General features: G+C 41.3%; 1 protein-coding gene across 1 annotated transcript; it reads left to right on the top strand.

Moving 5' to 3' along the window:
• Window positions 1-3,541: 3,541 nt before the first annotated feature.
• Window positions 3,542-24,031, top strand: LOC308334727 (kelch-like protein 21; the record flags this gene model as incomplete). The annotated part of the gene is made up of 14 exons (XM_080791531.1): window positions 3,542-3,661; window positions 9,614-9,805; window positions 10,498-10,632; window positions 10,734-10,841; window positions 11,285-11,476; window positions 13,949-14,149; window positions 14,712-14,858; window positions 15,350-15,512; window positions 16,298-16,447; window positions 19,467-19,646; window positions 21,003-21,188; window positions 22,545-22,691; window positions 22,946-23,378; window positions 23,698-24,031. The coding sequence occupies 14 exons, from the start codon at window positions 3,542-3,544 to the stop codon at window positions 24,029-24,031; spliced, it is 2,688 nt and encodes an 895-aa protein (XP_080647657.1).
• Window positions 24,032-25,716: the final 1,685 nt, after the last annotated feature.

Here is a 25,716-nt window from a genome sequence, read left to right as displayed (position 1 = left end):
AGACTCACTCCCAATCTAAACTATGGAATGAACTTCCCATTGCAGTCAGAACTACAGACTCACTCCCAATCTAAACTATGGAATGAACTTCCCATTGCAGTCAGAACTACAGCATCACTCCCAATCTAAACTATGGAATGAACTTCCCATTGCAGTCAGAACTACAGCATCACTCCCAATCTTCCGCCGTAGTCTGAAAACCCACCTTTTCAGACTCCACCATGGCCCGTAGCACTTACCCTATACCCCCTTAGATAGCACTTTTTTCAGGACTGTAATTGTCAATTTGAAGCTATGATTCCCTGCTTTCACATGACATGGAAAAAAAACCGAAAATTATATTTAACATGACATGACATCACTGACTCCATCATGTCTGTCTGTCTGTCTCTCTCACATCTAGGAAGGAGTGTGTGGCTGTCGGTGGAGTGAGGAGGTGCTGCCCTCTGCTGGTCATCGGAGGTACTGCGGCCTGGCTGTGTGGAGTTCTTGTTTCCTCTCGTCTGTCCAGGGCGTGCACACATAGACATCAAAGAGGGGCTTCAGCCCCTGCCCCCTTTTACCCCGTCTGTAAAACAACTGCCCCATAGCCTACTCCAGACCGCTAATGCAGCGTTTACAATGCGGTGAAAGAGTTGCAAATGCCCTCCTCTCCTCTCCTCTCCTCTCCTCTCCTCTCCTCTCCTCTCCCCTCCTCTCCTCTCCTCTCCTCTCCTTTCCATGCCAGAAAGAAGGAAGGCAGCGTTCAGGAGAGTTGCTTTTTTCCCCTGAAGTCTCCTGAACTTCAACGCAGCATTTTGCGTTGAACTAAATTGTTTTAGAAATCCATGTCGTCACACACCTGCATCTCCACTAGCTAAAGAGTGTTGGGTTTGGCCCCCGAAAAGTGCCGATCTACAAGCTCTCAACGCGTCGCAGCAGGACGCATTGAGAGCTTGTAGATCTGCTATTTTCGCTATTTCTGTCCAAAAGTGCCCTCCAGGGGATGTCACTGATTCACTACGACACTATTTACACAATATGGAATATTACGAGTCCAAATAGTACTAAGTGCTTCTCAAATGCTTTATTTTCAAGGACCCCCTTGACTCTGAGAGTGTTCGTCTGTTGTGGTCATTCAGGGCTATATATATATCTGTATTCTTCTGGTGATATTTGTGTCTACTCATTCTGTCTGTGGCAAAAATGGAATGTTGACAAAGTGAACTTTTTTTCCCTGCCTCAAAACTCTACGAAGTTGAAACTGGTGGAAGAACAAAGATTTATTTCATTTCATTTTTATTCAAAGGGAATTGGGATATTATGCGCAGATGTTGGACATTATATTATCCCGCTGGTACAACTCTTCTATGTCAGAATATTTCTAAAGAAATAAACACTTATTTTTATTCATTATTTGTTTGTTGAAATGTTGCATCTTTCTTTATTATCGTTTAGACCTGCATTCCACGTTAGACTGTATTGATGTATCGGTAGCTAAAAACACTGAGTCCACACGTTCCAAACGCTTCTCCCTTCTGGCTCCAAAACTATGGAATGAACTTCCCACTGCAGTCAGAACTACAGACTCACTCCCAATCTAAACTATGGAATGAACTTCCCATTGCAGTCAGAACTACAGCCTCACTCCCAATCTAAACTATGGAATGAACTTCCCACTGCAGTCAGAACTACAGACTCACTCCCAATCTAAACTATGGAATGAACTTCCCATTGCAGTAAGAACTACAGACTCACTCCCAATCTAAACGATGGAATGAACTTCCCATTGCAGTCAGAACTACAGACTCACTCCCAATCTAAACTATGGAATGAACTTCCCACTGCAGTCAGAACTACAGACTCACTCCCAATCTAAACTATGGAATGAACTTCCCATTGCAGTAAGAACTACAGACTCACTCCCAATCTAAACTATGGAATGAACTTCCCATTGCAGTCAGAACTACAGACTCACTCCCAATCTAAACTATGGAATGAACTTCCCATTGCAGTCAGAACTACAGACTCACTCCCAATCTAAACTATGGAATGAACTTCCCACTGCAGTCAGAACTACAGACTCACTCCCAATCTAAACTATGGAATGAACTTCCCATTGCAGTCAGAACTACAGACTCACTCCCAATCTAAACTATGGAATGAACTTCCCATTGCAGTCAGAACTACAGACTCACTCCCAATCTAAACTATGGAATGAACTTCCCATTGCAGTCAGAACTACAGACTCACTCCCAATCTAAACTATGGAATGAACTTCCCACTGCAGTCAGAACTACAGACTCACTCCCAATCTAAACTATGGAATGAACTTCCCACTGCAGTCAGAACTACAGACTCACTCCCAATCTAAACTGTACATCACCGTATATTAACTATATTACCGTATATTAACTGTATACGCTGCTAAACTTGAGGTTTACGGGGCAAAATGGTGCCCATAAATGCCCGTTAACTCCTCTTTTCACGCAGCGTGTGTGTGGACTCATATATCTCTGTCGTTTGGGCCACAGGTCAGAGGTCAGACCGGGGCATATTCCCGGTGGGCCGCGACCGGGACTTTTGGGGGTTTTTTTGGACAGGCAGGCAGTCCCGGCCCTGAGCAATTTGGTGCCCTATAGGCAGGATTTTTCGTGATGCCCCCTTTGAAAAATAACCATGGCCCCCTTGTGTTCTAAAGCACTGTGGGTTTTTTTTTTTGCTTGGTGGATGCCCCCCCCTCCCAGTCCCCTCATGATGCCCTAGACAACTGCCTGTTCTGCCTGATGGGAGGGCCGGCCCTGCAGGCAGGCCAATAGGCGGTGGTATTATTAGGGCTCGTTTGTTTATGTGTGCCTCGACGGAGCGGGCCGGGGCGGTATAGAGTTAATCTGCGCGCTGGTTGGTCTGGGCCAAATTCACGCGAAAATGACCGGGTCGAATTTTTGTCCCAGTCCAAGCCCTGATGTTGTCTTTAAACAACAACAAAGTGTGGCTTTTTCACCTCAGCCCTGGCACGGTGCCACCACACACACACACACACACACACAGGCACACGCACGCAGGCACGCGCACACACACATGCAGAGAGAGAGAGAGAGAGAGAACTACATGTCCCAGCTTGCCGAGAGGCTGTTTCCTGCTCCTGTTTTCACAGAAACGAAACCCATGTGTGACTGTTGTTTCATTTCCGCGTCTCTCTCTCTCTCTCTCTCTGTGTGTGTGTGTGTGTGTGCCGTGTGTGTTCATTTTGACAGCGGATCCTGATTTAGTCTTAGTCTAGCCTTTAGTCGACGGAATATATAAAACACAATCCTTGTCTTTTAGTCTCAATAGCCTTTAATGCAGTGCTACTTTTGACAGGTAAGATTTAAGTCTTTAATAGTCTTAAATAACACTGTTTTAGTCCTATTCTAGCCATCTGAAATAGTTTGGTCTCAGTCTAGTCTTGTACTTAAGTCGACTAAATATCACAATATTAGTCTTTTAGTGTTAGAGTCAACATAATTAACTCTGTGTGTGTGTGTGTGTGTGTGTGTGTGTGTGCACGAACACAGCAGTGATGTCTGAGGAGCAGCAAGCCAACAACATCTGCGCTCCACCCGAGGAGCCACAAGAAGCTGTCCCGCTACCCAGCAGGGAGGAGGAGGAGGAGGAGATGGAGGAGGAGGAGGAGGTTAAGGTATGGCTGTCATGATTATTACGGTCGTATTATGGTGACGGCTCAGGGATGGAGTGGCTCGATGGTTCGATCCCTGTGGGCTCCCCCAGAGTTAGTGTCAAAGTTTTTCTCCCTGGAAATAAAAACGTCTGGGTTTCCGAGGCTAGTGTCAAAGTGTCCTTGAGCAAGACTCTGAACCGCTGATTGCTCCCGATGTTTCCGCCGGATTGATGTGGATTGATGCACAATCTATGTAAAGCGCCTTGGACAAAGGCGCTATATAAATGGATAAAGGCGCTATATAAATGGATAAAGGCGCTATATAAATGGATAAAGACGCTATATAAATGGATAAAGGCGCTATATAAATGGATAAAGGCGCTATATAAATGGATAAAGGCGCTATATAAATGGATAAAGGAGCTATATAAATGGATAAAGGTGCTATATAAATGGATAAAGACGCTATATAAATGGATAAAGGTGCTATATAAATGGATAAAGGCGCTATATAAATGGATAAAGGCGCTATATAAATGGATAAAGGTGCTATATAAATGGATAAAGGTGCTATATAAATGGATAAAGGTGCTATATAAATGGATAAAGGCGCTATATAAATGGATAAAGACGCTATATAAATGGATAAAGGCGCTATATAAATGGATAAAGGTGCTATATAAATGGATAAAGGCGCTATATAAATGGATAAAGGTGCTATATAAATGGATAAAGGTGCTATATAAATGGATAAAGGCGCTATATAAATGGATAAAGGTGCTATATAAATGGATAAAGGTGCTATATAAATGGATAAAGGTGCTATATAAATGGATAAAGGTGCTATATAAATGGATAAAGGTGCTATATAAATGGATAAAGGCGCTATATAAATGGATAAAGACGCTATATAAATGGATAAAGGCGCTATATAAATGGATAAAGGCGCTATATAAATGGATAAAGGTGCTATATAAATGGATAAAGGTGCTATATAAATGGATAAAGGCGCTATATAAATGGATAAAGACGCTATATAAATGGATAAAGGCGCTATATAAATGGATAAAGGTGCTATATAAATGGATAAAGACGCTATATAAATGGATAAAGGCGCTATATAAATGGATAAAGGTGCTATATAAATGGATAAAGGTGCTATATAAATGGATAAAGGCGCTATATAAATGGATAAAGGCGCTATATAAATGGATAAAGGCGCTATATAAATGGATAAAGGTGCTATATAAATGGATAAAGGTGCTATATAAATGGATAAAGGTGCTATATAAATGGATAAAGGTGCTATATAAATGGATAAAGGTGCTATATAAATGGATAAAGGTGCTATATAAATGGATAAAGGCGCTATATAAATGGATAAAGGTGCTATATAAATGGATAAAGGTGCTATATAAATGGATAAAGGTGCTATATAAATGGATAAAGGTGCTATATAAATGGATAAAGGCGCTATATAAATGGATAAAGGTGCTATATAAATGGATAAAGGTGCTATATAAATGGATAAAGGTGCTATATAAATGGATAAAGGCGCTATATAAATGGATAAAGGTGCTATATAAATGGATAAAGGTGCTATATAAATGGATAAAGGTGCTATATAAATGGATAAAGGCGCTATATAAATGGATAAAGGTGCTATATAAATGGATAAAGACGCTATATAAATGGATAAAGGTGCTATATAAATGGATAAAGGTGCTATATAAATGGATAAAGGTGCTATATAAATGGATAAAGGTGCTATATAAATGGATAAAGGTGCTATATAAATGGATAAAGGTGCTATATAAATGGATAAAGGTGCTATATAAATGGATAAAGGTGCTATATAAATGGATAAAGGTGCTATATAAATGGATAAAGGCGCTATATAAATGGATAAAGGTGCTATATAAATGGATAAAGGTGCTATATAAATGGATAAAGGCGCTATATAAATGGATAAAGACGCTATATAAATGGATAAAGGCGCTATATAAATGGATAAAGGCGCTATATAAATGGATAAAGGTGCTATATAAATGGATAAAGGTGCTATATAAATGGATAAAGGCGCTATATAAATGGATAAAGGTGCTATATAAATGGATAAAGGTGCTATATAAATGGATAAAGGCGCTATATAAATGGATAAAGACGCTATATAAATGGATAAAGGCGCTATATAAATGGATAAAGGCGCTATATAAATGGATAAAGGTGCTATATAAATGGATAAAGACGCTATATAAATGGATAAAGGCGCTATATAAATGGATAAAGGCGCTATATAAATGGATAAAGGTGCTATATAAATGGATAAAGACGCTATATAAATGGATAAAGGCGCTATATAAATGGATAAAGGTGCTATATAAATGGATAAAGACGCTATATAAATGGATAAAGGCGCTATATAAATGGATAAAGGTGCTATATAAATGGATAAAGGCGCTATATAAATGGATAAAGGTGCTATATAAATGGATAAAGACGCTATATAAATGGATAAAGGTGCTATATAAATGGATAAAGGTGCTATATAAATGGATAAAGGTGCTATATAAATGGATAAAGGTGCTATATAAATGGATAAAGGCGCTATATAAATGGATAAAGGTGCTATATAAATGGATAAAGGTGCTATATAAATGGATAAAGGTGCTATATAAATGGATAAAGGTGCTATATAAATGGATAAAGGCGCTATATAAATGGATAAAGGTGCTATATAAATGGATAAAGGTGCTATATAAATGGATAAAGGCGCTATATAAATGGATAAAGGTGCTATATAAATGGATAAAGACGCTATATAAATGGATAAAGGTGCTATATAAATGGATAAAGGTGCTATATAAATGGATAAAGGTGCTATATAAATGGATAAAGGTGCTATATAAATGGATAAAGGTGCTATATAAATGGATAAAGGTGCTATATAAATGGATAAAGGCGCTATATAAATGGATAAAGACGCTATATAAATGGATAAAGGCGCTATATAAATGGATAAAGGCGCTATATAAATGGATAAAGGTGCTATATAAATGGATAAAGGCGCTATATAAATGGATAAAGGTGCTATATAAATGGATAAAGGCGCTATATAAATGGATAAAGACGCTATATAAATGGATAAAGGCGCTATATAAATGGATAAAGGCGCTATATAAATGGATAAAGGTGCTATATAAATGGATAAAGGTGCTATATAAATGGATAAAGGTGCTATATAAATGGATAAAGGTGCTATATAAATGGATAAAGGCGCTATATAAATGGATAAAGGTGCTATATAAATGGATAAAGGTGCTATATAAATGGATAAAGGCGCTATATAAATGGATAAAGGTGCTATATAAATGGATAAAGGTGCTATATAAATGGATAAAGGTGCTATATAAATGGATAAAGGTGCTATATAAATGGATAAAGGTGCTATATAAATGGATAAAGGCGCTATATAAATGGATAAAGGTGCTATATAAATGGATAAAGGCGCTATATAAATGGATAAAGGTGCTATATAAATGGATAAAGGTGCTATATAAATGGATAAAGGCGCTATATAAATGGATAAAGACGCTATATAAATGGATAAAGGCGCTATATAAATGGATAAAGGTGCTATATAAATGGATAAAGGTGCTATATAAATGGATAAAGACGCTATATAAATGGATAAAGGCGCTATATAAATGGATAAAGGCGCTATATAAATGGATAAAGGCGCTATATAAATGGATAAAGGCGCTATATAAATGCACCATTTACCATTTTGATGTAGGGAAGAAACCTTTTTTTTTCTTTTCAGGAAATTAAGAAAACGTTTTTTTTTTAAACGTTTCAATACAGCCTCATCAAAGCTGGTGTTGTTGTTACTTTATATATATTGTTAATTACTTGCATGAGAGGGGAGAGGTGGTGGAGTTAGCTGCTTTATAGCAGACAGTTTGAGAGGGGGAGAGGTGGTGGAGTTAGCTGCTTTATAGCAGACAGTTTGAGAGGGGGAGAGGTGGTGGAGTTAGCTGCTTTATAGCAGACAGTTTGAGAGGGGGAGAGGTGGTGGAGTTAGCTGCTTTATAGCAGACAGTTTGAGAGGGGGAGAGGTGGTGGAGTTAGCTGCTTTATAGCAGACAGTTTGAGAGGGAAAGAGGGGGTGGAGTTAGCTGCTTTATAGCAGACAGTTTGAGAGGGGGAGAGGTGGTGGAGTTAGCTGCTTTATAGCAGACAGTTTGAGAGGGGGAGAGGTGGTGGAGTTAGCTGCTTTATAGCAGACAGTTTGAGAGGGGGAGAGGTGGTGGAGTTAGCTGCTTTATAGCAGACAGTTTGAGAGGGAAAGAGGGGGTGGAGTTAGCTGCTTTCTAGCAGACAGTTTGAGAGGGGGAGAGGTGGTGGAGTTAGCTGCTATAGCGGTTGAAGATGGATGGATCAGAAATATCTGATCTACAAGCTTACAACGTGTAAGCTTGTAGAACAGATATTTCTGTTTTGTTTAATGTATGAACATCTTTCAACGATTTTGTCGATTGTGCCAAAAATAATAAGAGAATAAGATAATATTAAAGAGGGTAAACATTCATAACGTGAGTTTAACGTCGTTTAATACAATCAGATAGGACTTTTCTGATTGGATGTATGGGCTGTCAATCAGATAGGACTTTTCTGATTGGATGTATGGGCTGTCAATCAGATAGGACTTTTCTGATTGGATGTATGGGCTGTCAATCAGATAGGACTTTTCTGATTGGATGTATGGGCTGTCAATCAGATAGGACTTTTCTGATTGGATGTATGGGCTGTCAATCAGATAGGACTTTTCTGATTGGATGTATGGGCTGTCAATCAGATAGGACTTTTCTGATTGGATGTATGGGCTGTCAATCAGATAGGACTTTTCTGATTGGATGTATGGGCTGTCAATCAGATAGGACTTTTCTGATTGGATGTATGGGCTGTCAATCAGATAGGACTTTTCTGATTGGATGTATGGGCTGTCAATCAGATAGGACTTTTCTGATTGGATGTATGGGCTGTCAATCAGATAGGACTTTTCTGATTGGATGTATGGGCTGTCAATCAGAGCCTCCATAGCCTATAATGCGATCGTCTCAATCAATTGTGATTCCATGTAGAAATAAAAGTCCTGTATTCAGAATTTTACTCGAGTAAAAGTAAAACGAGTATTGGCATCAAAATGTACCAAAAGTATAAGTAAGCCTACTCGTTATGCAGATTCTCTTCATTTATTTTTAGCCGATCAACAAGCTCACAGCATGTCTCATTGTCACACGTTGTGAGCTTGTAGATCGGCTATTGTCTAAAGTATAAAATAGGGTGTTGCTTTAATTGGTTACTGTCTGTATGTTTAGTAATACTATTGAATCCAGAATGCTCTACTGTGGAAAGGCCAGTTCACCCCATCGCCCTCTAGAGGGTACTGTTGCACTTCAGGAGGACAGCACCAAATACACACGGTGCAAATACAGTAGCCTACCGTATTCATGTTATGGTCCACCACATACCTTATCATTATTGGTTAATTGAATGCACAGGAACGCAATGGAAAACTAGGCTTTTGGGCTTCTTGTGTTATCCTTTTAGCATCATTGTGTAATCGTACCACTGTCTGTACTACAGTATGTGCAACTGTAAAGTAATCAATCAATCAATCAATCAATCAATCAATCAGCAACGTAAATTGGTTAGTTAGTTTGATTATGAATCTTAATTTTGAATGCAAATGAGATTTAGAGGCATCTTATAAAGCATCTTAACCTGTTTCCACCCGACCCGAGACCATATTATGAAACCTATGTTTCTACACTTTTGGAATAAAACAAAAAAGGTTTGTAGGTTAGGATTTAGAAGGCGTGTTTTTTAAATCTAAAGGTGGGTTAAATCTAATAAAACAATCCTTACTATCTGACCGTTCATTTCATCCCCTCCTATTGTCATCTCCAGCAGGGCAGCAGTGTACCTCCACCCTCGCTGCAGACTGAGATGTTTGAGGATTACTACCATCCCGAGGAGGTGTTGGAGGGTCTGAACAGACTGCGTCTCAGCAACAAATTGTGTGATGTGATTCTGTGCTGTGAGGGACAGGACTTCTCCTGTCACAGAGCTGTCCTGGCCTCCGTCAGCTCCTACTTTGAGGTGAATACGTCCATTCATAAAGTGAATGGCAAATGGAGTGAATTTAAGCATTGCCATGCTTTTTGTTCTTGCTGTAAATCGCTCTGGATTAGGAGCGTCTGCTAAATGCCTAAATTGTAAATTGTTGTTTAACATCGTTTAACGCAATCAGACTTTTCTGTTTGGATGTATGGGCTGTCAAGGACAGAAAGTAGTTTTTTGCTACTCTGTACTGTAGGCGATCCCACATAACTTCCCGGTATGATGATGATGTCAGGGTTAGATTATGTTAGGGTTAACCCTAACCCAAAGCCCTGGGATATAGACTGCTGAGGTTGTGCCCCACATAACTAACAAGAAAAGACATGGCATGGATGCACCTGGGACGTATCTTCAGTGATGTTTCCTGAGGTCATCACCTGGGACGTATCTTCAGTGATGTTTCCTGAGGTCAACGGGGTTTCGGGTCTTCCAACATCATAATAATACTACCCCCGTTACAAAGCCCTGGGACATGGTTGCAACTCGGGCCGTTTGGAGAAATATAGCGGGTTTAGAATGACATTCAATTCTGGCGGGGCTTTCAGGTGAATTGTTGTATCCAAATCCAATTTACTGATATTTGACACATTAATGTAAATGAGAAAAGGCCTAAAAAACCGTGGACTCTCCAAGCCAATTAACCTTTCAATCTTTTCAACCGTCCTGAACAGGACCTGTTTACATCTGGCACCGTGGAGTCCACCCAGGAACGGCTGACCGTCTCTGGGTTGGAACCTCCGACCGTTGGCATGTTGGTGAACTATGTCTACACTTCAAAGGTGTCCATCTCCACTGATAATGTGCAGGTAATGTAGTATTAATATTATCACCATAAACGCTATTCTCCATTTTGCTTCTAAATACCATCGGTGCTAAATAAATATAATGTTGTTTATTTTGTCTGCAGGACCTGCTGGCAGCATCGACCTTGTGGAATGTCACGGCTGTTGGAAAGGCCTGCTGTGACTCCATGGAGATTCACAAACGCAGATTGAAGCTGTTTGGGAGCGTAAAGGTGAGACTCTTTCACAAGGTCACAAATACAGTACTGTATTCATGTTATGGTCCACATACCTTATCATTATTGGTTAATTGAATGCACAGGAAAACTAGGCTTTTGGGCTTCTTGTGTTATCCTTTTAGCATCATTGTGTAATCGTACCACTGTACTACAGTATGTGCAACTGTAAAGTAATCAATCAATCAATCAGTCAATCAATCAGCAACGTAAATTGGTTAGTTAGTTTGATTATTAATCTTAATTTTGAATGCAAATTAGATTTAGAGGCATCTTATAAGGCATCTTAACCTGTTTTTACACTTTTGGAATAAAACAAAAAAGGTTTGTAGGTTAGGATTTAGAAGGCGTGTTTTTTAAATCTAAAGGTGGGTTAAATCTAATAAAACAATCCTTACTATCTGACCGTTCATTTCATCCCCTCCTATTGTCATCTCCAGCAGGGCAGCAGTGTACCTCCACCCTCGCTGCAGACTAAGATGTTTAAGGGTCGCGACCATCCCGAGAAGGTGTTGGAGGGTCTGAACAGACTGCGTCTCAGCAACACCTTGTGTGATGTGATTCTGTGCTGTGAGGGACAGGACTTCTCCTGTCACAGAGCTGTCCTGGCCTCCGTCAGCTCCTACTTTGAGGTGAATACACTCATTCATTGTCCACACGTCTTAGGGGTCCCAAATCGACGCGTACATAGGACGTCTGTAGACGTCCCTGAGCCAGCTGGAAACCTGACAACACAGAAACTACAGAACTGAAAAAACAAAGCTAAACAGAAATCACAACATAGTAGTGAATCAATAAAAGCAATCCCAGCTATAATGTTGAGTTCCTTAACCCTTTCTGAACGGGAACCCATTTTGGTGTCAGCATCATGTTATGCTTTAGCTATTGAAAAATAGCAGATCTACAAGCTCATAGCGCGCCACCGAGTGGCGCGCTACGAGCTTGTAGGTCTGCTATTTTTGAAAAATCGAAGAACGACTGACATTTTTAGAATCTGATCTCAGGTCAGAATGGGGTTAATCAGACCAGTGTGTGTCCAGTGGAAACCTCGTATGAATCTGATCTCAGGTCAGAATGGGTTAATGTAACTGCCCTAAAAATGAAAGATCGGCTTCCCATACTAGTTTTTAGTTTTGGAAGAACATAAATATCTTTGTGTCTTGATCTTGTGTTGACCTGATGTTTTACCCTGCAATTTATTCTTGTTTACTGGTTTATTAGATGTTTTTATTTTAGAAATCAATGCAAGAGACTGTTTTCTTATGCATTCAAGGGCTGTGGGCCATCCCATTCTGTTATGCAGTTCACCTGTACCTATTTCATAGCCACATCTTAAGACTGCCTTGTTTAGTGTGATCTGAAGTCTTCTCATAATCGGTCTGAGCTGCGTTGCCCCCACACTGCACAGCAATAGTTTACGTGACTATAAATCAGACTACGGGATATTAGCCTCAACGTCGCAACGTCTTTGTATTTTAATTCCTAGTAGTTTGACTTCTGTGACCTCATTTATCTGTACCCCTCCATAAGATAAGTTCCATGGCCCTAACCTATTCCTTTTTCTGTTGGTGAATATGACCATATTCTTAGTTTTATCATTTACTATCCTTAGGAATAGGGTACATTTTTTGCATGCTTCCATATTGTCGGAAACTTGCCTTGTTGCGGAGAAATATCAAATAGGTATTTCACAGGTCTAGCGATAAATGTAGTAATTTATTGTCAATGAGGTCATGCCCTGGAGATTTGTTTTCAGGGAGCAACAACAACATTTTCTCAATTTCATCAAAAGATATGTCTGGTGGTAAAGATATGTCTGGTGGTGAAACAAAACTGCATTCTTTCCCCTGCATAATCTGTGCATCTATATTTCCCACCAGTTCTTAATTTGAAGAACTCCCAACATAATTTGGCGACCCCCCCCGAGGGGTCGCGACCCACGGGTTGAGAACCCCTGCTCTAATGAACGTAGGAAGGCCTAGCTTAGCTAAACCATGAACTCTAATGAACGTAGGAAGGCCTAGCTTAGCTAACCCGTTTGCATGTTTTGGTTGTACCACGGTGACGTCAAAGCCTCCGGCTCGCTCCCTTGCGTGGTTTTCCAATGTTATGTGTCATCTTTTTCTTTCTTTTCCTGGAAAACAACAAAATGATGGACATTTCACCCACTGATTTGCACTGTATGAAAACTGTGATGGAACAAATCAGATTCTAATGCAGCTTTTCAACGTTGCACAGGCAATGTTTACATCTGGAATGATGGAGTCCAGGCAGGAACGAGTGACCATCTCTGGGTTGGAAGCTCAGACCATTGGCTGGTTGGTGAACTATGTCTACACAGGACAGGTGTCCTTATCCACTGATAATGTGCAGGTGAGAGCGAGAGAGAGAGAGAGAGAGAGAGACTGACTGACTGACTGACTGACTGACTGACTGACTGACTGACTGACTGACTGACTGATACAATGTGTATGCGCAGTGCCAGCGTATGACGTAATGACTACCTATGCTTGATATGGCAGTGGTGTCAGATTACATACATGTATACACAGGAGCATTACCTTTAATCCTCCCGACACTAAAACATACCGTCATTACGTCACCATCGAAAACCACTTACACTCTGGCATTGGGTCCTTTCATCCACATCTTTATTACGTCATCATTGAGAGCTAGTTGTACCAGTTATACCCTGACGTCATTATGCTGCTACGATACATACACATCAAACAGGGCATACGCAAAGTAACCACATTATACCGCTAATCAACTTACAAGTTACATTATACATATACATAGAGGCATTTCCTTTAATCCACTTCTAAATCGATAGAACTGTATTTCTTTTATTGATAGAAACTTTTACCATACTTCACAATACTACTTGTTTACCTTCAAAAACTAGGCACGTAGCAAATAGCTAAACCTAATAATGCAATATTTCAAACGTTATTTCACAGAGAAGCTGACATTTGACAGTTTGTAGCGGTCGACAGTACGTGCACGTGTGTGCAACAAGCAAGTAGGCACTCGACAGAGTGCAGTTCTTGTTGTGTCTATGTTTGTTCAACATCAATGCTTTAAATATATGCAATTTACTCCAGGCCCTGCTGGCAGCATCAAGCTTGTGGGATGTCAAGGCGGTTGGAGAGCAATGCTTTCTCTTCATGAATTGTTACATCGACATAGAGAACTGTGTAGAGTTGTACTGCGTCGCTGAGAGGTACTCCTGTGATACCGCCAAAATGTTGGCGAAACGCAGCCTGGATTACATCCTGGAACACTTCACTGAGGTTCACCAGCAGGTCAGTGAATGAGGGATAAATGAGGGATCTCCTATGACTTTGTTTTATATTTAATAATATTAAAACACTCTGCCTTACTAGACCAGCCCGTAGCACTTGTCCTAGCCTTCACGGAAGGCTAATGCAAAGGTTCAAAATGTCATTCAGATCAGATGGTGTTGAATTACACACAGCATTCTAAAGGTTGCATAGTTCACGGCAATGAACTTGTTCTTTTGAACGAATCGATCATGAACGACACATCACTACTATTGTGCTTAACCTGTCGCCACCGGAGTAGAAACATTCAATGATATTTATAGTTAGGTAAAGTTGGCTTAAGTTGTGGCAAATATGCAAACTAAATGCTTACCACTATCTTTCTTCACAGATGTGTTGTTTTGCAGATTTGCCACAACTTAAGCTAACTTTACCTAACTATTAGTAAGCTACAGCTTGACATTTATTAGTGACCACTTCCGAGGATGAAAAACAGTACGTCAGTATGGAACATTGGAGCATTGGAACAGACTATAGAGTCTACATGTATAATCTACTGGACATATTGTTTTTCTACCAACAGGAAGAGTTCCTCTCTCTCTCGGTGGAAGTGCTGACAGAGATTCTGTCCAGTGACGATCTGAGTGTTCCCAAGGAGGACATGGTGTTTGATGCTGCCATGCTGTGGTTGGACAACTGTCCTACGACCCGCAAGCTGGCCTTTCACAAGGTCTGTCATTTCGTTGGCCACCACAAAAAAGGGTTTTGAGCTAAACAATCTTTATTTTAGCTTTTTTATATTGTAATAACTGAGAAAATTTTAATATAATAGGTCTATATATTCATGACATTTTATTTTAGACAGACTTGTAGCTCGTTACGTAGACGGCACTAGAATTGCATTTCATGTAGTCATAGCACTTTATAGTACACATGTATATTGTATAATATATAATATAGTATAGTATGTATAGTTGACATAGAGACTCCACTGTTACGTTCTTAGTTTATACATGATTCATGATAACTACTTGTTATATTATGTGATGTATGACATGCTTTTGTTTCTGCTTAAATGTAAGTCGCTCTGGATCAAGAGCGTCTGATAAATGCCTAAATTGTAATTGTATGTCCACAGAAACGGTAAAAGGGACAACTCTATAATGTTGTTTAGCTAAACATCTAGTTGATTTAGTAAATAATGCATTATTGTTCTTTTAGGTGTTGGAGCACGTCCGCCTGCCTCTCATCAGCCCCTCCTACCTCCAACACGTGGTTGGGTCTCTGGACGTGGTGAAAGATCAGCAGGCCTGTCAGACCTTCATCTCTGAGGCCAACGGGGAGCGTCCATTCTCTAACACGGCACGCCCACGCAGGACTACAGGTATACACAGGTTGCTGGTTCCGGTTCTGAACAGAACCGGAATCTTTTTTTTTTGGCCAGTTGTGAGTGACTGTGAAGTTGTGCCTGACCACCATCCAAAATTAAATGAAGATGACAATATATTTTACTATTTTTGCCTGCTGTTTAGTAGCCAAAAACGTCAAGACGTCCAATTGACGTCTTTGTAATGGATGCCGCGGGCGTCAAGACGTCTCTCCCTTGGGAATTCAAATAAATATATATATCTTTTTTATTTTCATCCATATTTTGAAAATTCCTCTAATCTGGTGTAGGCTACAGGTGATGACATCATGCACATTACATGCATAATGGAATTACAAATTCGTTCTTTCTTTATAATGGGAGAATTGGCACTCAAGAGCCTAAACTGGGTGACCACCAGGTGGCGCTGACAGAGTTAAATGAATAAGTGTTAAAAGGCTTCATAATATGAATTGTACTGTAACAATTTCGATACAACATCCATGGACCGCTATGGTCGATAACAGGCTTGAGTTCATTGCTATCGGGTAGTCACTACGTCATCGGTTGTTTTCCGGGTATTGAGCTCCATTCTTTATGGAAAAATAAGGCATTCAAATGAAGCTTTGGTCCCGTGTACGCGTGCACGTTGTCGTTATCGATACTGCGCGTACGTGGCCTAAATTTACCCTAGGCTTCTTCTGCCTTGCTTGTTGAAGTGATCTTCTTCTGCCTTGCTTGTTGAAGTGATCTTCTTCTGCCCTGCTTGTTGAAGTGATCTTCTTCTGCCCTGCTTGTTGAAGTGATCGTGATGATGGGAGGAGAGGATCATAACTTTGAGGACTACGAAGTTCAGACCTTTGACCTCCTGACCGATCGGAGGCCTGATAAGATGTGGAGGTCTCTGGGACGTCTGCCCTCGGAAACACGCGGGCATGCTGTGGTCATGTCAGGTGAGCACTCACTGGGCTGTATTTTGCGTGTCTTAATTAAGTACCGGGTCTTATTACCTAACTTGAGTAAACTAAAGACCTGGAGGCGTGATCAATGCTATTCTGAGTGGCCAAAGAGCATTGATCACGCCTCCAGGTCTTTAGTTTACTCAAGTTAGGGAATAAGACCTGGTATACTTAAGACACGCAAAATACAGCCCATAATCACCAGAATGAATCAACATTAGGATCTGTAACTCTGTCGTTCTCATCCTTATTTTGCAATGCCTGGCCTTTGAAATGACGTCATCATATGATGAAATACATACATTAATTGATGTACGATCATAAGAGCGCCCCTCTCTTCACACGGGTGTGATTTTTTATTTTTAATACAACACACTGCCTTCATGTCTCATAGCGTAGTGGCAGTGAATGTGGCTGATCCATCTTGACTTTTAGAAGCCTGCACACGTATTTGGATATGTGGGCAGGCTTCTAAAAGTGTGGCAGCCACAGTGGGTGGCCCTCACTTCACACTAGTGTGATTTTTTTCCTTTCAGTTCAAGGACCCCCATGAAACATGTATTAAAGTTTAAAAAAGAATACCTAAAGATTGTACAGTTCTTGAATAAATGTACGTGTGGTGAGGGAACCGTCCTTATATTATAATAACTAGAATTTCGGCCCCCTTCGGGGGCCTCATCCCAGTGTCGTTGCAGCGCAATATGGGAAGAAAGAAATTGCGGGAGTTGACAGATTCCACTTCATGTTTGAGCTGTGTTTTTAAACTCAGTAGTGTGCCCTGCACACAGCGCACGCGACGCGACACACACACACGCCCACACACACACAGAGCGATGTGTGGATAAATCACTGAGATTTGGGAAATGTGTTCTGAATGGGCCTGAATATATGTGTGTAGGCTGCAACAATGATTTCATTAAAAATGATTTAATCCAGACAACAGTCTTGTCAAAAGTTGACTATTGTAACTCCCTCCTTACTGGCCTACCAGCATGTGCACTTAAGCCTCTCCAGCTGATCCAAAATGCTGCAGCTCGCTTGGTCTTCAACCAGCCAAAATTCTCACATGTCTCCCCCCTGCTCCGCTCCCTCCACTGGCTCCCGGTCGCTGCCCGCACAGAATACAAAACTCTGATGCTGGCATTCAAAGCAACCAAAGGTATGGCTCCCCCATATCTTGCAAGTATGATCGAACCCTACAAACCCTCCCGCTCACTCAGATCAGCCAACGCAGGGAAGCTGGAAGTACCCTCACTAAAAACGCCGGGACAACACTCCACACGTCCCAAACTCTTCTCCCTTCTGGCTCCAAAACTGTGGAATGCACTTCCCATTGCAGTCAGAACTGCAGCATCACTCCCAATCTTCCGCCGTAGTCTGAAAACCCACCTTTTCAGACTCCATCATGGCCCATAGTACTTACCCCACCCCCTTAGATAGCAATTCTGTAGACTTAGATAGCATTTGATACAGACTTATAGCATGTTATGTAGACAGCATAAGTGCATTGCATGTAGTCATAGCACGTCATAGTACATATGTGTAGCATAGTAGTATAGATGTATAGCTTATATGTATAGTTTCATTGTAGATATTCCACTGTTACTTTCTTAGCTTACGCATGTTTCATGATAAATGTCTTTATGTGATGTATTCCCATGCTTTTTTGTTCTTGCTTAATGTAAGTCGCTCTGGATTAAGAGCGTCTGCTAAATGCCTAAATTGTAAATTGTAAATTGTATAAAGTGTAGTTTAGTTTTGAACAGGCAACTAATGTAGTGATAGATTAATTGAATGGGCCTGAATAGATAGATAGATAGATGTCTTTATTTTAATGTGTGTTTACAATAACTGTAATGTAACAATAATACAAATAATGTATTGTAATAATTATTTAATTAACGAATTAAATAACCTTATTTTATTCTGAAGGCAACCGGATGTCTTAAATTAGCTAGCTCTCAAACAGGAAGTTCTAAATTTGCTTATTAGACGGAGCCAACTCGCAGGCAGTGCCTCCCTCAGTCCAGATGGAAGAGGATCGTTCGGTTACAGGTTTCTATAGGACACCAGTTTTGGTGTGACACACACGGCTTCCACATTTAGCTTCATACTGGGTGAAAGTGTCATTCCAAAAATTATTTTTTCGCTCGAAATTGTTATTCACAATGACATTGAGTTGAGGTGCTTGTGTTTGTAGGGTAATTGTTGCATAAGCGCTATATCGCACTCGAGTCCCGTGAGCCGGGCCATCTCCCTCCCCTCCCCTGTGTCTGGAGCAGCTAGCATGGATTGTGGAACCTTTCCCTCCGATTGCACACAACCATGCCGTTAACCCGTTATCCACGCGTCCATCCGATTGCTGTAATGTAAATGTCCCATCCACTGAGCAAAAGCGATATAAGCGCCTTATTCATTCACACACACACACACACACACACATGCACGCACGCACACACACGGCCGCCTCAGACCCAGCTCCCAGCGAGTGCTGCTGCTGCAAGCAGTGAGTGTAGAGTAGGCGTGGCGCAGAATTAGAAGGGCGCAGCAAATACGACATTGAGGGGTAGAAACCATCCCGGGCGTGTGGTTCATGTAACATGTGTGTCACTGTGAAAGCCTGGCCCCATTAAGTGAACATGGTTGGCGTAGTAGACGCCAACATGACGATTTTGACGTAGGCTGTTGGAGGTTGAGCAAGAATAGCGTGTTTCAGAAAAGTTATATTTAAACAGTAAATAAGACATTTTTGGCGAATGCAATGTAGTCTATGTTCTTTGTGGGAGTGTGCAGGTTTTATTTGGCATAGAGAGATGTGTGGTAAAAGTGTGGTTCGGTCGGAGATAGAGCACAAAGAAACTCACATGTGCTCATGTACCCCTGTCTATTAGGGTAGCAGGATATAATATGAAGAAGATAGACAGAAATGTAAAGATGTGTGTACAGTATGCATATTACCAAAGACAATAAATACGTAGCTCATTTTAAAATGTGATCTTCTCCGTCCATACAGGCTCTGTTGTGTATCTGGCAGGAGGAATATCCTCTGGGTTGTCGAGGACAGGGATTGTGAGGACCTTAGCATCCAAAAGCCGTGATGGTTTGGTCATTAGGAAGGAGATGTGGCGCTATGATGTCCTGGTCAACAATTGGTCAGCGATGGCCGACATGAATGAGGCGCGCGCTTACTTCAGTAAGTCATGATTGAATGAGGTGCGCTTACTTCAGTAAGTCATGATTGAATGAGGTGCGCTTACTTCAGTAAGTCATGAATGAGGCGCGCTTACTTCAGTAAGTCATGATTGAATGAGGCGTGCTTACTTCAGTAAGTCATGATTGAATGAGGCGTGCTTACTTCAGTAAGTCATGATTGAATGAGGCACGCTTACTTCAGTAAGTCATGAATGAGGCACGCTTACTTCAGTAAGTCATGATTGAATGAGGCGCGCTTACTTCAGTAAGTCATGAATGAATGAGGTGCGCTTACTTCAGTAAGTCATGATTGAATGAGGTGCGCTTACTTCAGTAAGTCATGATTGAATGAGGCGCGCTTACTTCAGTAAGTCATGATTGAATGAGGCGCGCTTACTTCAGTAAGTCATGATTGAATGAGGCGCGCTTACTTCAGTAAGTCATGAATGAGGCACGCTTACTTCAGTAAGTCATGATTGAATGAGGCGCGCTTACTTCAGTAAGTCATGAATGAGGCACGCTTACTTCAGTAAGTCATGATTGAATGAGGCGCGCTTACTTCAGTAAGTCATGATTGAATGAGGTGCGCTTACTTCAGTAAGTCATGAATGAGGTGCGCTTACTTCAGTAAGTCATGAATGAGGCGCGCTTACTTCAGTAAGTTATGATTGAGGTGCGCTTACTTCAGTAAGTCATGATTGAGGCACGCTTACTTCAGTAAGTCATGATTGAATGAGGTGCGCTTACTTCAGTAAGTCATGAATGAGGTGCGCTTACTTCAGTAAGTCATGAATGAGGCGCGCTTACTTCAGTAAGTCATGATTGAATGAGGCGCGCTTACTTCAGTAAGTCATGATTGAATGAGGCGTCCTTACTTCAGTAAGTCATGAATGAGGTGCGCTTACTTCAGTAAGTCATGAATGAGGCGCGCTTACTTCAGTAAGTCATGAATGAGGTGCGCTTACTTCAGTAAGTCATGAATGAGGCGCGCTTACTTCAGTAAGTCATGATTGAGGCACGCTTACTTCAGTAAGTCATGAATGAGGTGCGCTTACTTCAGTAAGTCATGATTGAGGCACGCTTACTTCAGTAAGTCATGATTGAATGAGGTGCGCTTACTTCAGTAAGTCATGATTGAATGAGGCGCGCTTACTTCAGTAAGTCATGATTGAATGAGGTGCGCTTACTTCAGTAAGTCATGATTGAGGCATGCTTACTTCAGTAAGTCTGGCCTTCAACCTGTGCGTCTTGCGGCGCAAATATATAAATCAAGGAAAATGAATGTCATAAAAGCTTTAGTAGTGATTAAATGCACTTTGCCCCACTGGTTCCAATGACCAATGTCAACCCCACACAGGGCTGGTGGAGCTGGATGGATGTGTGTTCGCGGTGGGCGGGAGTGAGAAGAGTCCAGACTCAATGGAGCGATACGACCGAACAGCCAACAGCTGGCAGCTCATGGAGTCTGTGGGCGTGGCAGCCTATTGTGATTGTGATTCTCGCCCAGCAGTGGTGGCGCTGGATGGACATCTCTATTTCATTGGTATGGAACAGGCCCATTTATACAGGGGATGGACATCTCTATTTCATTGGTTTGGAACAGGCCCATTTATACAGGGGATGGACATCTCTATTTCATTGGTTTGGAACAGGCCCATTTATACAGGGTGTTGTGACGAGGTTGAGTGTTCTTTTTATACAATGTAGCCTATGTCAAATTAATAATATTAATGATAATAATACCGTAATTTCCGGACTATAAGGTGCACCTGAATATAAGCCGCACCAGCCAAATTTAGGGAAAATCCCAAATATGTACGTATACAAGCCGCACCGGACTATAAGCCGCAGGTGGCGCCCTAGTGGCCGTTACGTTAGCTCAGAGCCTTAGATGGCTCTGCGTTAGCTGTACAAATCCATAGATTAGCCGCACCGTTGTAAAAGCCGCAGGATTCAAATCATGGGTAAAGGGTCACGGCTTAGAGTCCGGAAATTACGGTAAATAAAGGTTAAGGGAACATTTCTAAACACTTTGGTGTTATTGTTATTCATCGCTGTCTTTCTCTTTCTTACAAATCTTTGTATATAAATAAGTCGTATTTGTATTTCTCTTACTGAAAATCAATGCATTTAGAGCTGGCTGCTTATGCATATTATAAAGATATTTTATTATATGTGACTATATTTGACTTAGAGCCTGCCATCGCACAAATTCCAGCTTTTCCCCAGAGGAGGAAAACCTTTCTTTTCCAAAATTAGTTAATAGCACAGGCAGACTCTACACATGTCTGACATAAGTTTCAGAGCTGAAATGTAAATGAAATGCTTAAACATGTAGCTATAGGTGTAATGTTAGAGACCACAGAAGACATGTAAATATGAAATAAATGCTTAAACATGTAGCTATATGTGTAATGTTAGAGACCACAGAAGACATGTAAATATGAAATAAATGCTTAAACATGTAGCTATAGGTGTAATGTTAGAGACCACAGAAGACATGTAAATATGAAATAAATGCTTAAACATGTAGCTAGGTGTAATGTTAGATTCCACAGAAGTGAACCTTTTTCAAGCCTGTTTTCTCAACTCGCTGTTTCTCTGCAAGACATTACTCTATAAGCCATATCTCCACAACTGGTGGGTCAAACTGAACAACCAATATTTTCCCTGCTTTCATATGACATGAAAAAAACGAAAATTCAAAAAAATCTAATGTCAGTCCCTCAGTCAAATTTATTGTCACATATGTTGATTGTGAATTAGGGCTGTTAACATTCCTCAGAAATGACATTTGAATATTATAGTGTGTGTGTGTGTGTGTGTGTGTGTGTGTGTGTGTGTGTGTGTGTGTGTGTGTGTGTGTGTGTGTGTGTGTGTGTGTGCGTGCTGGCCCTAGGTGGCGCTCCAAGTCATGGGAATCCAAATCCTCCCCAGGTGGCGAAGTACAACCCTACAACATCTGTATGGACAGATGTGTCTCCAATGCAGATTCCACGTGACCAACCAGCTGTCTGCACTCTCAATGGAAAGATCTATGTTACAGGTATCATACCTGTTATTAAAGCGATATCGTCGATTCAGTATTTAGATGTTTGATATTGATATATGAGAGAGGAGAATATCCGTCACCAGAACCAAGGACAGGTGTTTTCGATTAATCCGGAAAATCGCTGGCAGGGGATGAATTATATACTGTATATATATATATATATATATATATATATATATATATATATATATTATTATTATTATTATTATTTTTGCTCTGGCAGTGAATGAGTTTGTGTTTATCTATAGGTGGTCGGCGTCATAATACGATGACCGATAGCGAGGCCATCAGTGAGGGGCGCTCTGCGATCACAGAGGGGCGCTCTGCGATCAGTGAGGGGCGCTCTGCGATCAGAGAGGGGCGCTCTGCGATCAGTGAGGGGCGCTCTGCGATCAGAGAGGGGCGCTCTGCGATCAGTGAGGGGCGCTCTGCGATCAGAGAGGGGCGCTCTGCGATCAGCGAGGGGCGCTCTGCGATCACCGAGGGGCGCTCTGCGATCAGAGAGGGGTGCTCTGCGATCAGAGATGGGTGCTCTGCGATCACAGAAAAGACTGTGGAGTGCTTCAACCCCGAGACCAACCAGTGGACCATGTGTGCCCCCATGAAGTACGGATGCTACTGGCATAGTGCGGTGGTGGCGGATGGAAAGATCTACGTACTCGGACGGGCTGATGAAGACAAGTAAGACAATGCTTCTCCATGAATGTCCGTCTGTCTGTCTGTGTGTGTCCGTCCGTGTACAGCTAATCTCCGGCACTGTCGGTCCGGTCAATGCCAACCTGTGCACATTCCCTGGATGCCAACGACAAACCTTCTGACAGAACGGTTGCTTAGCGCTGCCATGAGGCCGATATTTGTAAAACTACTATTCTTTATATGTCCCCCCCCCCCTGTTCATCGGTATCTCTGGAAGATCTAATCGGTCTTTCTTCTCTCTTCATGTACATATAGGTATCTCTGGAACATCTAATCGGTCTTTCTTCTCTCTTCATGTACATAGGAATGCCTGGGACACTGGAACGATGGAGCGCTACTGCGAAGAGACGAACACGTGGGAAACTGTGTGCCCGATGCACACATGTGTTTTCAATCCCAACTGTGTGTCTCTCAGGCTGAGGGAGGATCATCATGGTGATGATGATGATGATGATGATGATCACCATTATAATGATCAGAATTACAGATATGATGATGATGATGATGATGATCATCACTATTATGGATATAATTATGACAAATCCAGATATGATGATGATGATAATGATCACAGTGATGGCTGGGGCATCAATTGGGATGATGATCACTATGATGATGATGATCGCTGGTGGAAATAGAAATTATTCAAACAAGAACTTTGAAGGCAGAAGTGGCCTTTATTGTCTTTATGGAGACTGGATGTCCCTTTAGTGTCTTTATAAAGACTGGATGTGTCTTTATTGTCTTTATAGAGACTGGATGTCCCTTCAGTGTCTTTATAAAGACTGGATGTGTCTTTTTAGAGACTGGTTGTGTCTTTAGTGTCTTTATGGAGACTGGATGTTCCTTTAGTGTCTTTATAGAGACTGGTTGTGCACACATGCAGCAAAACGTTGAGGCCAAGCTAAGATTTGGAATACTGTAGTGATTACAGCAGTCCAATATACTGGACTGGTTATTATAATTATTATTATCACAATTATGGATATATGATGGCGACCATGGATGTGTGGAACCTGCATTTACACGCGTCAGATTTTTACCTGACAGCACTGACAATATGTGTTTAAGTTGCTTGATTTTCATATTGATTTTAGTTGCCCCGCCCTCTTCCTATACAAACACATTGTAACTTAATTTTATGTGCCCTGTGTTTTTCTTTATTTTTTAAATTCCTTTTTTGATTTATTTTTATAAATATTTTGGATGAAAAACACCAGGAGATGCACGATTAATCGGTAGCATAATCGTAATCGTCCATATCAGCAATTATTGGTATCGCAACAGTCTCCAACTAATTATTTAATCGGTTTTCACCAGCAATTTTTTTTTAAATGAAAATTGTAAAAATGTAAAAACACATATAAATCAAAGGGTCTAGTAACTCTAGTCTAGAACAAAAGCCAAATTAAATAGGCCTATGATGTAAAAATCTTAAGTAAAAAATAAACTTTACATTTTTCTGCATTTAATGTGTGTACTCGTCTCATTCAGGTGTGGAAACAGAGTACAGGTTTTTTTATTGATTGATTGATTTCTGTATAATATCGGAATCGGTCAGAATCAGTATCGACCCTGAGAATAATCGGAGATCAGATATCGGTCATAATTTGAAATAATTTGAAAAGTGGTGAAGTGGTCCTTTAAGACAAGTGACCAAGCTGTTCTGCAGACCTGAATGTTTGGGTTTGGGTTATTTGAACAACTTCTTTGAACTAGTTATCAGTTCAGACATCACATCTGGTGCAAATGCACTTGACCGGATGCCATTCAGCATGTGTGTGTGGTGCAGTTGAGCCTGGTGTAGGCGCGCGCGGCGCAGGGGCAGCAACGACGTTGGCTCCGCGCTCAGTGACGAACACAACACGGCAAAAACAACAGTGATGCGTCTACCCCGAAAGCAGCGAGTTTCTGGAACAGCAGGTTACTGGTGGCTCCATGGATCCATGGCGGTGTGAGGGAACGAGGCAGAGAGGCTCCATAGAGGTGTGAGGGAACACAGAGGCTCCATAGAGGTGTGAGGGAACAGAGTCGCTCCATAGAGGTGTGAGGGAACAGAGAGGCTCCATAGAGGTGTGAGGGAACGAGGCAGAGTGGCTCCATAGAGGTGTGAGGGAACGAGGCAGAGGCTCCATAGAGGTGTGAGGGAACGAGGCAGAGAGAGGCTCCATAGAGGTGTGAGGGAACAGAGAGGCTCCATAGAGGTGTGAGGGAACAGAGAGGCTCCATAGAGGTGTGAGGGAACAGAGAGGCTCCATAGAGGTGTGAGGGAACGAGGCAGAGTGGCTCCATAGAGGTGTGAGGGAACGAGGCAGAGAGGCTC

This window comes from Protomyctophum bolini (genome assembly GCF_963924005.1).
Source record: "Protomyctophum bolini genome assembly, chromosome: 19".
Taxonomy (NCBI): domain Eukaryota; kingdom Metazoa; phylum Chordata; class Actinopteri; order Myctophiformes; family Myctophidae; genus Protomyctophum; species Protomyctophum bolini.
The sequence above is the reverse complement of the archived record's forward strand: the minus strand, read 5'-3'. Positions and strand labels throughout refer to the sequence as shown.